Here is a 22,063-nt window from a genome sequence, read left to right as displayed (position 1 = left end):
CCTTGACACAATCTCTGGAGGGCGCAAATGGGAAGGAATGAGAATTGTGCAAGAATGTAAATTGACTGGAAGGAGAGGCTGCCAAGAGAACACGCAGATGGTTGTGTCAAGCTGGCAAAGGACGGTGGGGAGGAGGGGGGAGGCACATGGCTGTCTTTGGCACACTGCAAGCATCTGGCACCGGTGGCACAGGAAAAACATGCATCCCTACCACTACCTCATACCACTACCATCATCACAGACGACATCCCCAACCCGCCCCCCCTCTAGGTTTGGTTTATCTCACCACCCAGCATCCAAGGAGACAATAGTGCTGTATGTCCCTGTGCAGCAGAGGCCTCTATGAATGTTGGTGGCTCATCCCAGGACTGAGTGGTCAGAGGCAAGTGAAGCATAAAGGAGAGTTGTAGCTGCAGTAAATGAGAGGTTTTGTTAAAACAACAGAAGCCGCCCCCCCTGCGGCACAGCCCTCTGTTGAATGAACTGATGAAGTTATACCCAGCGGTAGCTTCCTATACATTGCATGACTCATCTCAGTTTTACAGGCCTTGTTGAGTGTAACGGCTGTAATTACAGAACAGTTTTCATCGTCTTCATTTATGAACCTTTAAAAGACGACAAAAAACACAAAAAACAGAAAACAAATCAGCTGGAAAATTCAGCATCTTAAAAATGGACGTACAGCTCCAGGTGACTGACCCACAGAGGCATATGGCTGATCAGTGTGCAGCAACTGATGTATCCAAACCATCCAAAGTAAATCATATTTTGCCAACATGCACACAGTACACGACAGAGGCAAAGTGCTAAACAATGAACAGGTGCAGAAAAATGCTACTGCTCAAATCAAGCAATGATAGTAATAACATGGGAATAATTAAAATTAGATTACTGCTCAGGTTTTTTAAATAGACTTTCATTTTAATAGATGATTTTTTACCGATAAGAATTATGTGAATACTGGATACAAATAAAGACAGAGATGAGGGACAAATAGACACATGATAGCACTTACACTTTGTTCTTGATATGAAGATATGGGAAAAGCAGCAAGTATGAGTCATTTATTCTCTCATAATATTCACACACAACACGGCTCAGCGCTCGTGTCACCTCTGTGTCAGTTCTATTCTTTTCCCATTGAAACAAATCTCATTACGATGTAACCTCACATAGCTACAATCAACAAATGTTTTCTACCAACGAACTTGCTAAAAGACGATGTTATTAAATGAATGGTCGAGCATTTTGAGGATCACACTTTGGCTCAGTTTGCAGGTGTAGAAGAAAATCTATTTCATCTCTGTGAGCTCAGCTTGTGTTAGCTCTGTGTTTAGCCTAGCTTAGCATCAATCCTGGAAGAAGAGTGAAATTGAGTCTCAATTCCACCAAAAACATCTCCCAACAACTCCTAAGTCCATTTTAACATAATGTCCTGCATGTTTATTTAATAAAAGTAGAAGAACCACATTGTTTGTTGTAATCTTACATGAACCGTGTGTTTGCACTTGCACAGCATTTGTTATTGTATATCATACTCACATAGGTTTAATAGGAGAAATCTGTAGGGTGTGAGAAATGTGCACATCTTGAAAGCGTTTATATGCAGAGTCTGTTCTCAGGGCATGTTGGCACTCTGGCAGGCCTCTCATTACAGAGTTTAATGTATGAGACCAACAATATGGTATCCATTTACCCCCTATGTGGGGACTCCTGCAGAGACCCAATCACTTGGCAGAGACCTGGCTTGGCTTTATCCAAAAATCAGTCAGACAGTGATACATCGAACACACACCAGCGTCACGTCATCACTGGCATGGAAACAAATCCCCACATACCAGGACAAGCACAATAGACATATTTGTTGTATCACAGTGTATCACACAATATTGATGAGGTTTACACCAAAACATTGTGCACTACAATTCAATTCAGGTTAATTTATATAGGGCGGAATCTTTATAGAATTATCTCTTGGCAAGGCCAGCAATCCCCCTACATCTGTCTTTGTATTGCTGGGAATCAACTGTTAAAGTCAATATGGCGACTGCTCTGTTAGCGTCTACTGTACAGAGACCACATGGATACATCAAGTGTGTTTGCTCTTCTCTTACTCTACAGTATCTTCAGTCGCTTTGCACTAAAGCATCAAACTTCTGAGTAGGAGTGACATTGCTGCAGAGATGTGTTGCCAATTGTCGGTTGCCAGCAGATGCTGATAAACACTGTCATGGATGATAAAAAGACCCCCTACTGCAGAGGGACAGTGTGAGTCAAGTTCAAAATTTTGTATCATCTGCTCTCCAGAAGTGTCTTCTGAGAGACGGGATTATGGATCCAGTCCAAACTCATGCTGCTAGGCTTCATGACCATCCGCTGTGCTGGGGAGGGGATCTGCAGAGGGCTCAGAGAGACTCAGACAATTTGAAGAGCTTTTAGACTGAAGCACTGTGCTGGTTTATCCAGCAGGGGGTGTTTAACCAGCTCATCACGCTTAAAAGTGCTACTGGGATTCATCAGCTGCCAGATGACCTGTCCTGTGCTGCAGGCTGGATGAAAAGGACAGACTCTCTCTTAACTCAGCCATATTCAGTGTGTCTGGTTATGTCTTCAAATACCTCTATTTCTCAATTTGTTTCTTGAATTCCTCATAGTTGTTTTTAAACTCTGCACAGAGAACATGCCTGAACTTTGTGGCATCAGCTGTGGGTAGATAAAGACACCATTAACTGAAGAAAGAGCACATATTTCCAGGAAAAATAGGATTTGCTTATTGCTTACAACACAATCTGGCTTAATGCTGCACTGTATCCTACTCCATTGAGACTACAGTGAGTGTAGAAATAGTTCTTCTGGCCTTTTCTCATAGATTTCTCTCTGTATTATTATTGCACACTGACAGAAAATTGTGAAAGAAAGCTCTTGGTGTATTTGAACTAGAATGTCTCTATTATGCAGGTTTTCCTCAGTTGAAGAGCTGTTGTCAACAAATCCGATACAACATTAAAGTATTCTTTAAATTCTAAATGTATTCACCGATAGTGAGGAGCATCATTCTGAATCAAAGTGTAATAAAGGGTTGGTTTATATGTGTTGGAGAAGAAATCGAGTTCACCAAGTTTTGATGGATTCAGAAAAGTTCCAGTAATGCTATTTTCAACAAAACAAACCTATTGAACCGCATACATAAGTACACTTAATTTAGATGTTCTAATGGTTTGCTGATGGTTTCTTTGATATAATAACAGAGCGGCTGAGGATCGAGCAGAGCCCATTATTACCCACGAAGCATTTCATTACCACCATCATCGACCGACGGGTAAGAATTCTCAGGTTTCAGGCTGTGCTAGATGACAGTTCGTGACGAATGTGGTTAAAACTGAAAGTAAAGTTAATCCATTATTTCAGTGTAAACAATTTTTCAGCCATGATCTCCAAGACTCTGTCGGGTTGCTGTGTGAATGATTTACGACACACAGTGCTGACTGAACGGCTTCACCATTGGAGGCTTGTGTTTTTGAAACAATATACTACACAACAAAACACACACACACACACACACAAAAACACACAATCGGGCCTACCACAGCCTGGCCGCGACCCTGTTTTAAATTACCACTTTCTGATGCAATTACCTCCCTTGCTGCGAAGGGTGATGTTGGCTTTTTGTTTCACCACCATTTGTTTTCGCTGCGCGTTCTCTCTGGAGCATCCTGACAAAGACTCCATGACCTTGCCTCCCATTTAGACATTGCTACCCCACCGCACACAAACCAGAGGCGCTACTGTGATTGTAGGAAGAAAAAAAATACATCACATTTGAAGAACGATTCCCAGCGGAAACTTGGGGAATTAGAATGGGAAATGGGATGTTCACTGATGTGCTGAAGGGTGCGTGTGAGTTGAGAGTGTGTGTGTGTGTGTTTGTATGTGCATAGGTAATTTGTGTGTATGTGTTTGGCAGTAAAACACTACAACAGAGGATGTTGTTATTTCTGCTTCCTGTGTTGCATGGTCACTGTAAAACTCACTTGTGAAGGAGAAGAAACTGCAGAAGAAATGCTTCTTTCAGCACTTCGTTCAAGTTCCTAAAATAAAATGCTAAACTTTGCTTCACTTCACAGAGACTCTGTCAGTACTTACTCTTTGCCTGCCACTTCACAGAAGCAGAAATACTTCCATGACTAGAACTAGGTCTGTTGCCATTTTTGGAGCCTGCGAGATGGGAATTTACAAATCAAGGTTGTGAATTGATTTATCTGAATCATCTCACATGTAAGAATGGTTGTCATTTATGAAATTGCATGTGATGTTACATCCTGATTTTAGCATAAAATCAAAGCGGAATTGTTGCCGGGACCGCTAACAATGAACACAATTATCTGCTTTTTGGTTTCATTCAGTCTTGTGTGGGCTGTTGAAAATCAGTGTGGGCAGATGGTCGATCAGTAAATTACATATAAAAAGCCAGTTAATACTGGAAAACCCACAGACCGAAAACAGACAAAAGGACCAAATGAATAAAGTACTGATGGTGATTATCACAATTTATTTATCACTTATTCGACCGTCCTCTGTGTCCTCACTTCACCCGCTGCAGCCATGCGATGCCTCCTGCCTCCTAATAAGACAATCAAGGTGTGAAATCAACACAGAGCTGCAGCATGTGCGAGTCCTCCACTAACACATCTAATGCCAGGTAGCCCAAGCTTGTGTCTCTCACGTATTACCCTATATTTAAGTCACTCTCTGAAAACCCTTCAAAGCAGAACGTCGTGATGGTTGTAACTCCGGGGAACTATTTCCACGGAATTAGAAACTTTAAAACAATCACCCACATTCTGAAGGTATTTCCCAGGATTCCAGTGTAAAACTGTGTGTTCGTACAAAGACATAAATTCTTGCATATACATTTCTTTAATTCTTTTAATAACACACATGCTGCTGCTTCTGTTTTCTAAATCTCAATCACTGCAGAAATGAGCAAACCTGCACAAGCCTAGTTACCACTCCCATCATTCACCATGAATGGAAGAATAAAACCCCTTAAACTCAACTCAATTCAATTTCATTTAATTTTTCAAGACACTTTACAGTATTTAAGGTTTAAGACCTTGCAAATTATAACTGTATACAGAATTATATAGAAAACCCAACAACCCCACTTGAGCATTCAACATTACATGCGGCTTCTCGTGCCCACTGCACAATTTATTAGAGCTGTCAATCACTTCAAATCAAAACTAACACTTATATATACATATATACATAAATATATACATATTCAACTGTGAATAACAGACATCAGGAAGAAGCATAATTTCACTGATTGTGTTTATGATTGTGAATTCTCTATCAGCAGTACCACTGATTTACCAATGCATGTATCAATAGGTCATATACTGGTCTTTACAGAGAAAAATGTTGGAAATACTTTCTCTTCCTGGACTGCTTTGTTGTTTGGAGGTGTATTTCCCTAATATCCAGCTGCCACTGCTGCAATTTGAGAAACATCAAGGGCAAATGTCAGGCTTTGGTGTCTGTCACTCAGGATGACAGAACCAAGAGCTTATTTCTAATCTCGCAATTCTGCACCAACACTCAATATTCAAACAGGAAGAAATCAGTCGTAGAAGGTGCAGAGAGACTAATTTCCCCACCACCAGTGGCCCCAAGAGACTGATGCAGCAATCACGTTTTGTATTGGGAGTAAAACGAAAGACTGGCACCTTCTCTTATAAACGCTGCACAACTATAGATTTCCTGTGGAAATAATCTGAGAACATCGAAATAAAAAGGCAGCGTGAGATTCTGAGGGTGCTCACATTTATACAAGAAGGTAAAGCTGAACTAAAACGTTTTTTGTTGATATGGTCCACATATTAGCCCCGTCTGGCAAAGCAGCAGGAGCTTTGGCGACACTCTCGTCTGACATGGTCAGAGCAGCGAGTGAGAAATAAGCCAACTGTCAAACAGGTACCTCTTAAAAAAGTACATCACCATATAGCAACTAATCCCAGTTGTGTTAATTACTACATGTCCACACTGTGTTCTTTATGAAGTCTAGAAGCTAAACCTTAGTTGCTAACATAACCACTGACGCCTCACTGAACAAACGACATTAGAAATACTTGTTAACTGTGTATTATATATACTAAACTGCAAACCCCGTCACTAGAAATACTGCTTTACAATAAATCAGCTAAACCTTGTTTTGAGGTTCAGGTGAGCTTAATGTGCTCTTGCAACCAGACATCCATTCATCGTGTCATTTTAAAGGAGATTCTATTAAAGGCAAGGAAAGAGGGTCTCCAGTGAAAGCTTGTTGAGCCTCACTAGAGCATCTAGCGGCTGTGATCAAATTAGTTAATGCAAGTTTTGATTGGTCTCTGGATCCTCTCAGTGCTGTTGAATTTGTTGGGTTCTAGATGTAAAATCACAGCTCATAGTGTCCATTTGTTATTTGAAACTGATGAAATACATGGAGATCGTTTTTTGTGTGCAGGGACGGGGTGTGTGCACCTACTGTACTGTGCTTTTTGGACTTATAAGCATGTGTCTGTCTGTATGTCTAGATACAGTATGTGACCTTTTAAAGCGTGTATGCATTGTGCTTTTGCGTGTGTGAGAGAGCGAGAGAGAGAGTGCACACGGGGGGTGTGTGGAATCAGTACACAAAACCACGTTAGAGCTGTCACAAGCAGAGCTGAAATTGGATTAGTGTCACCCGTGATAAGGCGAAGGGGCGAAAGAGGGAAGAGAAGAAAATTGGAAGAAAGGAAACGGCTATTTCACCACCACTACCTCCCTCTGCACCTCCACCTCCACAATAATTTCATTTCAAATTCCAGGCACTGAATGCATAACCGCACTGCCATGCCGTTATGGAACCAGCTGAAGTTAATGGAATATTTATATGCCGACTGTGGAACCCTGAATTTCCTTTTTTCCCCCAAACAGCTCGCCCCCCTCTTCCTTGCTTTTATCTCTCGTTCTAGAATTGCCTTTGTTAGGATGTGACACTTTTTAACACCTCTAAGAGCCCAGTATTTCCATCGGTTACAGCTGGAAGGGCCTGTAAGGAAACCGAGAGAAGCTTTTGGTCAGGTGCAATTAGTTTAACTGCTCTATGCCGCATAGAAATCAATGCAGAGCAAGTAACAGATGATCCCACAATACATACTTGTTAACACAGTAGTGGAAGATTCAATTAAGCCAACGCAGAGAGAGACAGCGGAGGAGGACACGGCTGTACAGGCACGAGACGAACCATAACAATAATCTGGACTAATATCACCAAAATGCTGCATTAAATAATTATGGAAGTCTGGAGAGAGCAGCAGAAGAACACGTCTGTGTAGAGAAAGTGAAAAGAGAAAAGTAGCAGGTGGAGTAAAGGATACTGGGGAAAGAGATGCTGACAAGTGAAACTGAAAAGAAACAAAAAAGGGAGAAGAAGCAGAGAAGGAGGGGGAGAGGGCAAAAAACTCACAGAGGAGCTATAAATACAGTGAGGGAGAGGCCTCTTGGTTGTCGCATAAAGCCACAATAAGGTGCCCCAACATCGTTAGCATTCACCTAGCGTTATAGCCCAGCTCCTGCTGTGTCTACAGTAAAACCAATAAGAGAGAGGTATCATGGGATTGTGCTGGAGAAATATGGCACATTCTTGTGCAGTTTGGGTGGGGGAGGCTGGGCACTGAGAGAGGGGATTGAGAGATAGGACGGCTGAGATACAGATAGACTCCCATTAAGTATTCAACCACGCTGTCGCAGCAGTTACGGCTCCTCCACAGAGGCACAGATTTCCATTTTTGCCACATTGCAGGATTCATTCCCGCAGCTTTTGTGTAGTCACAGTTGTGCTACACTGAAGGGATTTACAATTTTATCTGGAGGGGCTGCTGGTTGTAAACAATACAAAGTTTATGGTATAAGTTTGTCAGCCAATAACGGTTGCGGACTGACTCAGTCAAAATGCTTCAATAGTCCATTTATGCTTCGTGCTGACGCTTTAATAAATGTCCAACGTGTGAACTATGGTGTCTTTTCCTATTTTGAGTATAGAAAAAATGATATCACTCACGTTTTGCTGAAGCTGAAAAGGCTCGACTATGCATGGCTTCCTCCAGTGACCCTGATACTCCCCTGAGATTGGATCATCCCTCTGTGAGGCTGGTTGAGCCTGATAACTCCTATAACAGATAACAAGCAGGGACAGAAAGGAAATATATATGAGTAAGAGTGAAAAAGATACCACCTGTATGTGCGGTGGAGAGACAGCAAAACAGGGCTGTGTGTTCATTTGTGCAAGTGGGGTCTGTATCTGTGTGTGCTTGTGTTGCTCACATCAAACAACAGGAGAAGGGTGTTCCTGTTTGCATTAAAAAAAAAAAAAAAAAGACGAGCGGACACACTTTCAAACTGCAGCACCTGTCTCTTAGTGGGAAGGACGGTAATAATGTAATAGTGGTGCAGCGAAAGAAGATGAGTCATGTCGTCTTTAATGAAAGCCTCTGCGGTATCTGTGTGGAGCTGTGGTTGGTACCATCAGCACATTGTTATCTCCCTCTGTTCCCCAGCTAAGAGGCAGCGGCAGACCTCCCAGGTCGCCGTATGGCACAGTCACACTAGAGGCCATTAAAGACCGACAGGAGCACCTGGCAAATAGGGGAGCACCGGGGAGATGGAGGAAATGGAGGGAAAAAGAAACAAAAAGCCACACAAGAAGTGAGCCAAGAGTAGATCATTATCACTTAGAGCAGGTGTTTTAGGTGAGCTGTCTACATACCTTTGGTTACCTGGCTGAGTGTAGATGTGAGGTGGCTGGATAAAGTATTTTTGGCTCAACGTGTTTTCTTAATTAGACCTCTACATGATAGGAGTGAGCTTCCTAACCTTCTAGGTCAAAATTTAAATATGAAAAAAGTTAAAAGTTTAGTCATTTTTCACTGCTGAAGACCAAAGCTGGTCTTTTTAATGGAGAAAATTATGTTCCGAGTCTGGTCTGTGTATTTTGCAGCAGGACAGATATAAAAGGCCACAAATGTCATCAAATAACAGAATGCCTGGTCTTCTCTGTCTGGCCTTAACAAAAGGCCAGAGTCACATATTTCTTTTAATTTTCAAGCTCATTTCTCCTCAGAGGAACCATCGGATGATCCAGAAATAAATTATTGTTGTAGCAGTGCCCCCTAGTGGACAGAGAGGCCCTTGAATTTGGAGGTGCTCTGTAAATACAGTCTTTGACCTTAAAGACTTTTTGTAAGCTTCACTACTTGACAGTTGATTAACAAAACTTAACTTAACTCAACCTAACTCCTAACATATGTGTAGCCATTCCTGTTATAAATACATAAAATAAGAACAGGTAGTTTGTGCAGGTCAAAACAGAGATCACGATATGAGTCAAAACACAAAAGCTTTTCACATTTCAGCCTTCACTGATTGGCGGTGAATAAGGCAGACTTAACAGGATGTTTTGAAAGAGTTTATTGAGCCTTAACGCATAAAGCAACAAACAATATAAAACCTTTCAAATGCCAATCTCAACACAAAACCTGTCAGTTTAATGTGCACCTGACCATAATTATGCAAATTTGAAGTAATTAGGCAAGAAACCTGGTAGCCCTAATGAGTTGTTGCAAAAGAGTACAGGCTAATTTCGGATAATGAGCCTCACATTGTGTGCACAATTTTACATAACACAGAAACTAAATGTCTTTTTTTAGGGTTTCCCATACACAGTAACAGCCACCCACAGACTTCATCTCCATACAAATACCTTACAAATTAGACCCAGTATGTCTGCCAGTGCATGCAGCTGAGAGCACAAGAAACATTTCTTTAGACTTATTTATATATTTATATACCTGCCACAAACATGCCTTGATGATGCTATTTTGGCTCAGGTCACCTGTTGACCTGACAGGCGAGTGTCAGGGTAGAGTGCACATGTCAGCTGCAGGTGGAAACACTCGGCAGGGAGCTGTGGCGCTGGCAGGCACAGTTGGAGCCCAGGATAACAGCACTGAGGAACTACAGGTAGAGGAACTTCTCTTTTCACCTTTGTATTCCTTTTTACCATTTCAGTCTTCTTTATATGTTTTACAGTAGTTAACCTAAGTGAACTGAAAGACTTTGCACTGCTTGTTTTCCCCGTGATGCTTTACCTGCAGCTTGTGTTTCTACTGTGTTGAATACTTAAAGTATAAAACCAAACAGATATGCAAGGTCACTGCTGCAATTGCTTTTTCTGAAAAACTACTTCCTTTATTGAGAACTTTGGTGTTTTCTCAGATGTAGCTGGTGCCCGAGGTTACGTGAGGTTTCATGAGGTTGTGTATGACACAGGTAAAAGGACATTTCCTTCTTTTTTTACATTACATTACCTTTACACACAAGACAGGCCACTTGAAGTCGTCCCAGGGAACGATGGATTTTTAGAGATGTGCTCATCAGTGATGTTCTAAACTGAGTCAGTTATTCAGATTTGTTATTTCTCACCAGGTCTCACCTCAGTTAATCATTCAACTTGGGCAGCAGTTTGTAGGTTTACCAACCCTATGAAGATGTACGGGCTGTATCTGGAAGCAGTGAATGATTACATCAATGAATCTTATGGAGAGGACGTTTGGAGACTGATCGAGAACCGAGCCGAGATACCCCACCTCAAGTTCGTCAGACATCAGATGTACAAGTAGGTTGTTTTTTTACGTCTTTATTATACTGTGGTTACAGCACAATTGTGGGACAAACAATGTAGTCGTTTAGTAGACACAACTCTCTTTGTGATTTTTAGTCTGAGGCTTCACTTCATTAGATTTTTTAGTTCAAGTCTCTAATGATATTTAAATTATCACTGGGTTAAATAGAAACTCAACAAAGAAAAGCTCAAAATAAAAAGGCATGAATACCTTTTCTCCCTTGTTGCAGTGACAACCTAATCCTGCGGTTGGCAAAGGCAGCAGGCGAGGTTCTGGGAAAGACCCATGATGAGCTGATGTATGCCTTCGGGGTCTATATGGTGAAGAGGATTGGAAACTATGGATACGAACGGATCCTGAAGGTGATATAGTGAGCCCGTTTAATAATTTAGTACTATATTACTATATTTGATTCTGTGCAGACGCAGTTCACCGCCTTTTTGGGTTCCGCCCATGAAAACACCCTCTGGGACATGGGGAAGTGATATTTTTCTCATCTTAAAATAAAATGTGCAAGAACTTGGTTATTAGCATGAGTGGTCACAGCTAGCTAAACAAAAACCGTAAAAAGCATCACCTTCAAAATATTTCTATGAATAATAATTATAAGAAGAATAATCTCATAAGAGAAAACAAAAGGAAACAGGAGGAGGAAATATTTTCCTCTATATACAGTATCTGGTGATTTTTGGGAAGTGCATGGAAGAAACATTAAACTACATTTTAAAAACTATAAACAGCATCAAATATCAAATACTGTGCATGTTCTATACCTTCTCTGCAGTTCTTGCTTACCGTGTACATATCTTCATTTGCAGGTATTGGGGCGAAATGTGCGTGACTTCATCAATGAGCTGGACAACTTGCACGAGTATTTTCGCTTTTCCTTCCCCAAGGTGCAGCCACCAAGTTTCTGTGTGGAGGAGGAGTGTGAGACGAGCCTAACGCTGCACTACCGCAGCACCCGCAAGGGTTTCACCCAATTTGTCAAAGGTAAGAAGCACAGCAGGGGAAACTCTGGTGTTAAACAATTTGCCACAGCAACAGGACACTGGGTTTGATCCCAAATCCTCTCTGTAGAGTTCACATCTCCCCCCCTGTGTTTGTGCAGATGTTTGCCCACGACATGCTGGGCCAGACTACAGCCTCGTAAGAACCCGGGGTATATTTTAAAAAATGGCTTCATTAACAGTCTGACCTATTATAGAGTGAATAAGCAAAGAAGACTGGTCTAAAAAATATGCAGCACAGGATACAGAAAAGAGAGCTCAAAACAAAAAAGCCAGACTTTGCTCGTTTTAGCTCATTTACTACAAATTATACATATTCACTAGTGCAGATCACCGTCCAAAACACAGCATATTACATGTAGTCGTTTCTTATTTTCCAGGCAGCTGCAGGTTCAGTATAAAAATTCCAAGTGTGTTACCAAGACAAACAAGGCATGAATTAAAAAAGAAAAGAGCATATTGCAGTTATGTTAATTATGTGTAATTTGTAGTTAATGGACTAAGAAATGTCACTCTCAATTACTAATCAATTATATTTTTATTTTATTTATTTTGTTCAATTTTAATTTGGAATATCGAATAGTGTATAAAAACAATTCATTCATGTAATTTTTAAATAGTAACTACAATATTAACTACATTCACATGTTCATAATCAACAGCTGTTTTGTTGTGTGTCCATTATTCTCTTCTTTAAAAAAAATATTTTGTGTTCAGTATGCTGCTTTGACAGTAAAACAAGTGACTTTATTCATGGTCAATCTGTCCACACAAGTCACTGATTCAAAGTCAAAGTGATTCTATTAATAGCAGCACGGAAAATGACCCCAACAAAGCCCGTTTTGACTGAATCTCTTAGAAGCAAAGTTGACCTCCTCACCCATCACCGGTGTTTGTTATTGACTTCTGCAGGGCAGCTCTCTCAAGTGGGACGGCAATTCTACAACACAGATATTGAAGTAGAAATCCTGTCCAAAGAGGAAACTGAGAAGATGACATATGTGGTATGTACCAGGGCTCAGGTGAAGCATCAGTTGAGCTGTCGAGTGTCTGACCTTGACCCTGTGTCTATCAGTATGGAAATGATTCCATCAACATCAGGTGGAGTTTTTGTTTACACTCAGACAACAAGTGTTTATTGGATACTGATAAGTGTTTATTGGGATGGGACACTGGGAAAACTCAACAACATTTGCAGCAGTATAAAATTAAACAGCGAGAAGCACTGTACAGTACAGTAACATACTGTTAGACTTTGTCCTTCACTATTCAGGTCAAAACCCTAAACTACAACCTGCTTGAGTCTGAAAAACTAAAAAACCTTAATTAATGACATTTAAAATTACAGATTGGATTATGTAAGCCATTGAAGAACATTATCAAACAGCTGATGCACTTCTCTATAGCTACATCTATATCTCGACATATTGAGTTTATATGTTTAAACACGAGCTGTTAAAATATCCCAAACTTACCAAAAATTACTCTTTTCATTCAGGTTTATAAAATGAACTTTGACAATGCTGCCTTTAAGCACCGCATGCCGCAGCAGAAGACTGCACCAAGCTACGAGAAGCTGCCAATGAAGCGAGGCATCTTCTTCGACATGTTCCCCTTCAGCGTCATCTTCCGCCGCGACATGACCATGTACCGCATCGGTGATGGCCTCAAAGAGGTCTTCTCCGACCTGCAGGGCAAGAAGGTCAACGAAGAGTTCACTCTGGTCAGACCCATGCTGGAATTCAGCTGGGATAATGTGAGTTCAATGAAACCTTTGCTTCTTCTACTCACTGACTCCTAATCACTGCCCAGGATGACAAAAATATAAAAATATATTTAATCAGATCTACACCCATTTGAACAATGTGTTCGAGCTGCTGTCTAAAGCGGTGGTGGAAAGCAAGCAGAAGGTCAACATCCACAAACTTAGCAAGGAGGAGCCAGAGGAGAAGGAGGAAAATGAGAAAGCAAAGAGGGAAGAAGAAAGAGGTACGAGCTTTTCCATTTCAAATGAATAATGTATAAAAACGGTTCATTTCAAATGGATGAGATCACAAAATGTCCATCAAATCACTCCATCATTTTCATCCAAGGTTATTGAATCAGGGCAGAGACAAAATAAAATATTTAGATCTGGATGGAAATGAATCATAGACAGGAGCTGAGGAGCCAAACCAATGTTCACTGAACTATCTTTAAATACACACTGTAAAGACAAATATGTTCTGCTTGTCACTGCAGCACGGACGCTAATTCAAACCAAACAACTGGACAATAGTGTGGGAAGTAAAAAAGAATAGAATGACACGAAATAAGGCAGTGGCATTAACTGGAATCATTTTGGACACCGGAAGGGATTTAAACAGTATTTTATGCTTCATGAATTCTTCTAAATCTCTTATTGAATCAGACATTCAGTCATCACTCTGTAACTGGGGGATTACTTCACACCAATCATCAAGAGCATCAACTGCACCTGGTGGTTTTAATGTTATGGTGGACAGGCGTTCTAACCAATCTGTAGTTACACAGCCACAAAACCAGCAAGCTGCAAAGTACTGTGTGTGATGACACCTATTGATCACAGCCAGCATTTGTAGTTCTCAAGTTATCTAAAAATGTTTGGATGTTGTTTTATCATCAAACATGAAGTTGGCTTTATCCATCCCTAATATAAGAGTCACAATTTGTTTCACAATGCTGTGTCTTTATATGTAAAAGTCAAACTAATTGGATTTGGGCAAAAACCAGAACAGATTTTCTGAGGGATGCATTTGAAAGATACGGTAAACATTAACATTCTGCTCTTTTAGAATCCAGTTCACCAACTCCACATATTTATGCTCTCTTTAACTCACATCCTGTATCATTCGATCTGCTCACTCTCCCTTCATCAGAGCCAAAGGCAGCAGAGGAGATGAAGGGCACAGACCAAGAGTACAGCAGTGCACTCACCCAATACAACAGCTCTGCCAACTCTGGAGGGGAGGATATTGAACTTCTGGCATTCCAGACCGTCACAGGTCAGAACATAACGCAAACAGTATTTGTTAGGTAATTCAGTTTAAAAAGTGCATCTTATACTGTATTTCTACCTTTTAGCTGTTTCAGATGGACTATATTGCTTTAAACACGTCCCCACAATCATGTCGTATTCAATTTCTAGATGGAAATTTCCTGATTGCACAATTTTTGTGACAATTTTCCTTCATGATTGTTCCCAGGAAAGTGTAGTGAGACCATCTTTGAGGACATGCGGGAACCTCCAAAGAAGCCTTTGCACCTGAAAGGCCAGATGAAGTATGTCCCCCAATGGGACTCCCTCATCTTCCTGGGAACACCCATGTAAGCTCAAAATGTATAGTCTGGTGTGTTTTAATAGCATTTATTCAGTATGAGAGATGTTTTCAAAGGCTCAGTGAGAGTCAGTGCTGTACTTGAGTAGATCCTGTCACTTTCAGCTCTGATCATATGGTCATAATCATAAAGTCATAATCACTGCAGGAAGGAATGACAGGTCCTATATGTCCTGCAGCTGCCAGCGTCAGTGTTCTCCCTCAATTAGAGTTAGTTTGAATAAAAATGCATTTGGAACAGATCCAAACATACTCTTAAAAAATAACTGCTTCTCTGATCCATCAAGACGTTGTGTAGGAGATGGTCGGTGTATTGTAGAATGATCTTTTTGATGATTTGATCATTCTTTTTTTCTCCACCATGGCCTTTAGTTAGTCCAACTTCATTCCAGTTACTGTGCAGGTTTTTTGCACCAGTTTGTCCAGCCGCCTTCCATCCTTCTGTTTCATGCTGCCTCCCCAGCAAACTGCAGCATAAAACAGCATAAAACGTGCTTCTGTAGTTTGATAAAACATCTGTAGCATCTTCCTGCAGATGTCTAATGACCTAAGCCTTTTTCAGTCCTCTGTACTTCTTTTCCTGTCCGTTCCTGATACATGCAACAATTGCAGTCTCCTCAGAGTACGTCTGAATGTGGCAACACTCAGAATAGTACTTGAAGTCTGCTGTGTACAGTGTGTACAGGAATGGAGCCAAAACAGTCCCCTGTGGAGCCTTTGGAACCCTGACAATTTGTAATTTACAGAAACCAATTTGTTGCAAGCGTTAGGTACAATAGATACCTGTAATATTTTATACCACTTGATTTTAGACCTTTATGTCACTCTTTACTGTAAAATCCAGCAGATCACTTCTTCTTTATCCATACTAAAGCCTGGACATTGTATGTGCATGTTGTCATTTACATATTAAATATTACATATTTTTGTAATTTTAAACAAAAATCAAGCGTTCAAGTAGATTTTTTTTTTTTTATTAAGTCAGTGAATTAAATTATGTTCTCTCGGATCTTCATTCCTTCCCTGTATCTTGCAGTATAGAAACGGTGGAAGACATGATAAAGATGGGTGTGTATGTGAATGATCTGAACCTGCATGACTCCAGCAGGGAGCTGATTTTGGCTGGGACACAGCAGTCGGCTGAGCTGCAACTGGCCCTTGATCAGGTGAAATAAAACCCTTAATCACATATTCCAGATACAGTACAAAGCAGATGTAAAATCAACAAAGGGAAACTCAGTTGTACAATATCATGGACCAGGAGGTCAGTTTGGAGCAGCCATATAAGGTTTTGCCTTTACAAAGTGTCCTCATACAAGATATGTATTATTCAAGGCAGAGGTCCTATTATGAGATATACTGGGTGCACAATGTGTAAGAATTGCCGCTTCTCCCCATGAATCAGCCTGACCAGGTGAGCCTAGTTGAAAGCTCTGCTCTCCTATTGATTTCATCCATTAAATCCACTCTAGTCATGCAGGAGAGATGTGGATTAAGAGGATTAGTGAAGGCAAAGAGGGATTTTTAAGCTTTCACAGAGGTGAGACTGTAACTGCAGACTTTTGTGTCCCATTTCTGATTCTCTAGGAGCAACAAAAATATGCTCAGCTGCAGGAAATCATCAAGAAGCTGGACGAGGAGAAGAAGAGAGGAGATTCTTTGCTGTACGCCATGATCCCTAAAGCTGTGGCCGACCGCCTCAGGAAGGGGATCACTGCGCTGGAGACATGCCAGGTACAAAACAGAGCTTTGTGTTAACAGGGATAGTGATACAGTGAAAACCACAAAATAGCCCTTAGTACCGTTGCATCACTTTTATTTCTTATTCGATTTTGAATAAGATTTAAAGATAAAAACATTTGGCTACAACAGTTGAAGACTTCTTTTCACTTTGGGAGGCTGCTATCAAGGGTAATACTGCACGTCTTGCATCTAAAGTCCTCATTTCATCAGCCCACTCTGCACGAAGGTCGGGGGTCGGCATGGCATGCGCAGGTGAACTTGCCTCAGCAATGAACTTCATATCATCAAAGTAATGTAATGACCAATAGGGCGGTACAACAACCAAACCAACAGCAAATAAAATCTTTAAAGAAGAAAAGAAGATTCATGTCAAATAAAATAACACCTCCTCTTACAGGTGAAGGTGCCATCTAAGAAACTAGTGTGTGATCAACTTCATTTGTCTGTATCGCAGGTCTTCCCTGATGTCACCATCCTGTTCAGCGACGTGGTAAAGTTTAATGAGATCTGCATCCACATCACACCGATGCAGGTGGTGGATATGCTCAATGAGATCTACATCGTCTTCGACACACTCAGCGAGAAACACAACGTCTACAAGGTCAGATCCAGAAAACAACACAGCTGCATTTATTAATTAAATTTATTCAATTATGAGTGTTGTGTATTTTGAGGTATGAATTTGACCTTCAGAGTTAAAATTGATTTTCACAGAGTTTATTTAACACAAATTCTATTATTACATATCAATCATATCATATTTTTAGAATGCAGATTTTCCTATTTAAGTATTAAGTTTCCTATCCAACTAAATAAAGGGTTAGGTAAATAAGGAGCCCATTTTCACAATGTTCCTTTGTGAGGTGAGGCAGTTAGTGGATTAACATACAATATAGGTTTGTATTTAACTATTTTGTTTATGAAATAGTTTATTATGTAACCATGAGTCATATTTTAAAATATGACATTGTTTTCACCCTATTATTTTTCATAAATACCATGTATTGTGTGTTGAATTACTTTTCCCATTGAGCCAGCACGTTGTGTTAATTACTTAATTTTCCTTTTATTTTTTTAAGCCAAAGTGCAACATATTTGCTGGTTCCAGCTTCTTAGATGTAAGAATTAATGCATTTTGTTTGTCATTTACGCTATTAAACTGAACCTCCACGTTTGGCTGTGGGATATTATAGTGAACATTCATCATTTTACAGATATTTAAATTTAGTCATTTGGAAGACACTTCCAAAGCGACTTACAAGTGAGGAACAAGGTACAAGGCAAAGGCAGGGTAATCAAAAAGAGAACTTAAGAAGCACAGCTGGATTCAAATTCCAGTCTCCCACATGGAGGGCGGCGATGTTACCACGACACTATCCAGCTGCTGGTCAGATATATATTTTAATTAATGGCGAATCAGCAGAAAATTAGATATTGTTGATAGACCATTTGGAAACATCTAGATCTACTGGTAAAATAGGCCATAAATTTACATGTGCACATGGACAGACGAAGAAAGGGAATTATCTCTTTCTTTTTTGTCCAGGTGGAGACAATTCGTGATGCCTACATGGTGGTGGCAGGGGTGCCCAACAAAACCACCTTTCATGCACATCACATCTGTGATATGGCCCTGGACATGTTGAGCTCCATTGATCATCTTAAAGACCCCTCCACTGGGGATAACATCCAGATCAGAGTCGGTAAGTAGTAGTACAACTACTGCTGTTTTAGTGGCTCAGCTGTGATCAGGCAACGGGATTATTTTTTATTATTTATATCTGGTAGAGATTCTCTAGATAGAGAGCCACAAACAAACAAAATGCAAACATAATATTTTAACTTCAACCAAGCTGAGAACCAAGTTAAACACAGATCAAGATAATTATTCAATACTGGCACAAGGGGTCACTGTTTTTTAGTGGACGCAGACAATGAACATGGATCATGTTAATTAATTTTGAATATCTATAACTACTAGAACTATTATTGTAGTACAATTATTTTGGAAAGCAAGTGTTAAACCACCAGCATTTTCTGAAAAACGTAACACTGTCATGACAGTAAATAATCAGTAATTAAAACTTCTTCACTTTTGTCAAATAAAAGTTTTTTATATAAATTAAAAAGTTAAATATAAAGTGCAGCAAAACTGCAATCATCAGTAAGTTTATAAATAAATCAGCTTATGTTTGATGTCATGAGTCGTTTTCCTTTCAGGTATTCACTCCGGTATGGTGGTGGCCGGCGTTGTGGGCCTGAAGATGCCTCGCTACTGTCTGTTTGGTGACACTGTGAACACAGCGTCAAGGATGGAGAGCAACGGAGTGGTGACTACACTAACATATTTAACATCCTAGTCCTAAACCAAATTCTCAAAATAATCCACAGTGACAGCATAAATAACCGTTATTGCTGTTGCTACAGTATTGTTGATTTCCAGTTATAATCCAGTTCATTAGTATAAAATAATTATTTGACACCACTGAGCATGTTGCTTTTAAGTTAAAACAACAGCTAATTGTTGTTTTACTCATTTAATAAAAGTAATTGTGTAGGAAATTTCTATAACTAAGATCAATAAATTCAAAAGCCTATTAAAGACTTGGGATTTTCTCGCTATGCATTCTCATGGAGGTAGAAAACTCAGAATGAACTCCCATTTTAGAGTCCATGAGGCCAAATGTTTTCACTTCCTTATGATGGTTTGAAATGGTTTCTGTAAAGACAGAGCTTCTATTTGAACGTTCGGCTTTAGCTGTAGTTTTCTGTATGTGCGTCTGTCTGAGCAGGGCATGCAGATACACATCAGTCAGACCACCAAAGACCACCTGGAACATGAGCCTTATATTATTGAGGAGAGGGGCAAAATCTTTGTAAAGGTGAGAGGTCACATCTTTTGCCATCTTTTCCGTTTTACAACTTCCTTATCTAAACACCCACTTGTGGTTAATACGTTACATGTCAGGCATAATTAGTTTTCTAACCATAATATTTTAAGCACTTTATTCAAAGATTAGAAAAGTAATTTGAAAAACACAGCAGCTGAACTGCTGAAAATAAACAGCACGTTTGATTATTGATTGATGAATTTAAGTTTAATGTTCTTTCCAACATATAGTATATGCAAAATATTAATGATCAATAATGATAATTTGTCTAACATCTAACAGGGTAAAGGCTACATGAAGACCTACTGGCTGAAAGGAAAGAAAGATCTGTCATTCAAAACCCCGGCAGAGCTGCGCTACAGCAGTGAACAGAAAGACTCTGAGGACAAGAGCTCTAATGGGTGAGTAGACAAAAGGAAGCAGGCAGCACAAGAGAATCACTATTCTTCTACACACAGTGCAGACATAAGATGTCCCCTGTTGATTCGTCAGAGCTGTGCTCATTGCACCCTAAACTACATTTTCACCAAGAGGGCACAACTCTTTGGGTTTCTGAAGAGCTAAGTATGCTGAGACTACGCAGACAATCAAGCACAACATTAATGAATTAAAAAAAAAAAAAACATCTGACAATGTAAATTACTTGTGTAAAACACAATGTGAAATCAACTTGTGTAATTTCAGATCCCCATCCACCAATGCCAAGCGTATGGCCTCCAATGTCCACATCAACAGCAGCGAGGAGCAAGCAGAAGAGAAACCAACCCCCAGTGACCTCCCATTGGACGCCCTGCCCCTCCCAGAGGCCACTAACGAGCCCCCCACCATTTCAACTGAGTCTCAGAAGAAGGGCAAAGCCAAAAAACCTAAGAACAACAAGGGGGGCAAACTGGATGTACCCCAGAGAAACGCAATACTGGAGTCCTCGCCACCCGCAGACGGGCTGGAGAACCCAGGTCCTTTACTTAACAACAAGAAAAACAGCTTCAGGCAGCAGTACGCCAAGTTACCCACAAACCTGTCTGTGCGCAGCGCCACCTGCTCCATCCTGTGAGACGGAGGTCGTAGTTTGATCAAGGTGTGATATTAAAAATATCAATTACATTTAATCAGGGGAAAGTAGGCATTCCAAGCTGTTCCACATTTCTGGGTACGGAAGATTGAATAAACACATTGTGAATGCAGTAGGCTTTTGAGACATTTGGAGGAAAAGAAAAGTTACATGGCAACTTACTGTAAACTAAAGACAACACTTCATCACAGTGTTGTTACCTTGACTGCTTAAACACATCTGCATTTATGTAAAGGAAAATGTACCTGTTTAACTGTTTTTGTCATTTGATGAATTGACTTGCTTGGTACAGGAGCTGAGAAAATAGTTTTGAAAATCCGTTATATTGCTAACGTTAGTAGTGAGAATTTACAAGTTTCATAACATGCATTTCTTGTGTCAAAAAAAGAGAGAGAAAAAAGAGGAAGTACATCCTCAACCCATGAACAACAAATGCAGAGAGAAACAGAGAAGTTTCAACTTATACTGCGGGAATGACAGCCATAACGAGTTATTGCTGTTTTTGTAAATGCTGTTTGATCTATGATGTTGCAGCTCTATTAACCATTTATATAGTCACTGCTTTTACTGCTGAAGGAATACAACAAATTACAGCATGTTTAGAAAAATTACTGTAAGTTTCCTGACAGGGCTTTCAAGATGTTCAACAAGGTACAGGAGAAATAACTTCTATGGATGCTTTATTTAATTTAAGTAGAGATTGTATTATTTTATTTAAACTAGTGTCTAAATGTTCTGATTGCACTAAACTGATTACAATTGTTTATATAAAAATGTATGTACAGCCACTAAAGCTTTTTATTATTTATTTATTTTGGGCTAAACAGGTCAGGAAATTAATAATCATCGTCTGGTTACAGTGGTTGGTGGTTTCAAAAAAACATTCACCTGCCAGGTGTAACCACAATGTGACTTATATAAACAATTCTACAAACTACTAAATTAATTTATTAAAAGGGAGCAATGCTTTATTTAATGAAGTCTGTTTAGAAAGGACTATGTCATGTGATACAAATAACAAATCCAATGTCTGAAGCGCCCGCTTTCAATGAGCCGTCAGATGAACAGTCAGTAACCACAAACTGGTCAATGTGCAATTCAGAGAAAAACATGAAGTCGTCACAGTTGTGCCCACATTTGGCTTTTGCTATAGTGTCAACAGCCTTAAATTCCTGTTGATGGACTGATTTTAAAGTGACCCTTTTAAAACTAAATTAAATACAAATGATAAAAGAATGTCATCACATACACAGCAGCTATAGTTCAACATACAGTAACTGCAGGG

At 40.0% G+C, this 22,063-nt stretch overlaps 1 protein-coding gene across 1 annotated transcript; it reads left to right on the top strand.

Moving 5' to 3' along the window:
- The first annotated feature begins 10,542 nt into the window (after positions 1–10,542).
- Positions 10,543–21,443, top strand: LOC113168985 (soluble guanylate cyclase 88E-like). The gene is made up of 16 exons (XM_026370092.1): positions 10,543–10,699; positions 10,936–11,068; positions 11,525–11,699; positions 12,629–12,720; positions 13,215–13,472; positions 13,561–13,705; positions 14,614–14,739; positions 14,941–15,061; positions 16,109–16,238; positions 16,660–16,806; positions 17,270–17,416; positions 18,362–18,518; positions 19,036–19,145; positions 19,608–19,697; positions 19,989–20,107; positions 20,391–21,443. Exons 1-16 carry the CDS (start codon positions 10,566–10,568, stop codon positions 20,758–20,760), a joined length of 2,454 nt encoding a protein of 817 aa, XP_026225877.1. The 5' UTR covers positions 10,543–10,565; the 3' UTR covers positions 20,761–21,443.
- The last annotated feature ends 620 nt before the right edge of the window (positions 21,444–22,063 follow it).

Source organism: Anabas testudineus, chromosome 16 (genome assembly GCF_900324465.2).
Source record: "Anabas testudineus chromosome 16, fAnaTes1.2, whole genome shotgun sequence".
Lineage (NCBI taxonomy): Eukaryota > Metazoa > Chordata > Actinopteri > Anabantiformes > Anabantidae > Anabas > Anabas testudineus.
This window is presented reverse-complemented; position numbering and strand designations above follow the sequence as displayed.

Excerpts from the sequence above, each read along its gene's own strand:
- LOC113168985 (XM_026370092.1), top strand. The coding sequence starts at position 10,566 with ATGAAGATGTACGGGCTGTATCTGGAAGCAGTGAATGATTACATCAAT. Across the intron at positions 13,706-14,613 it reads AAAGAGGGAAGAAGAAAGAG|AGCCAAAGGCAGCAGAGGAG; the intron begins GTACGAGCTTTT and ends TCCCTTCATCAG. Across the intron at positions 20,108-20,390 it reads GAGGACAAGAGCTCTAATGG|ATCCCCATCCACCAATGCCA; the intron begins GTGAGTAGACAA and ends GTGTAATTTCAG.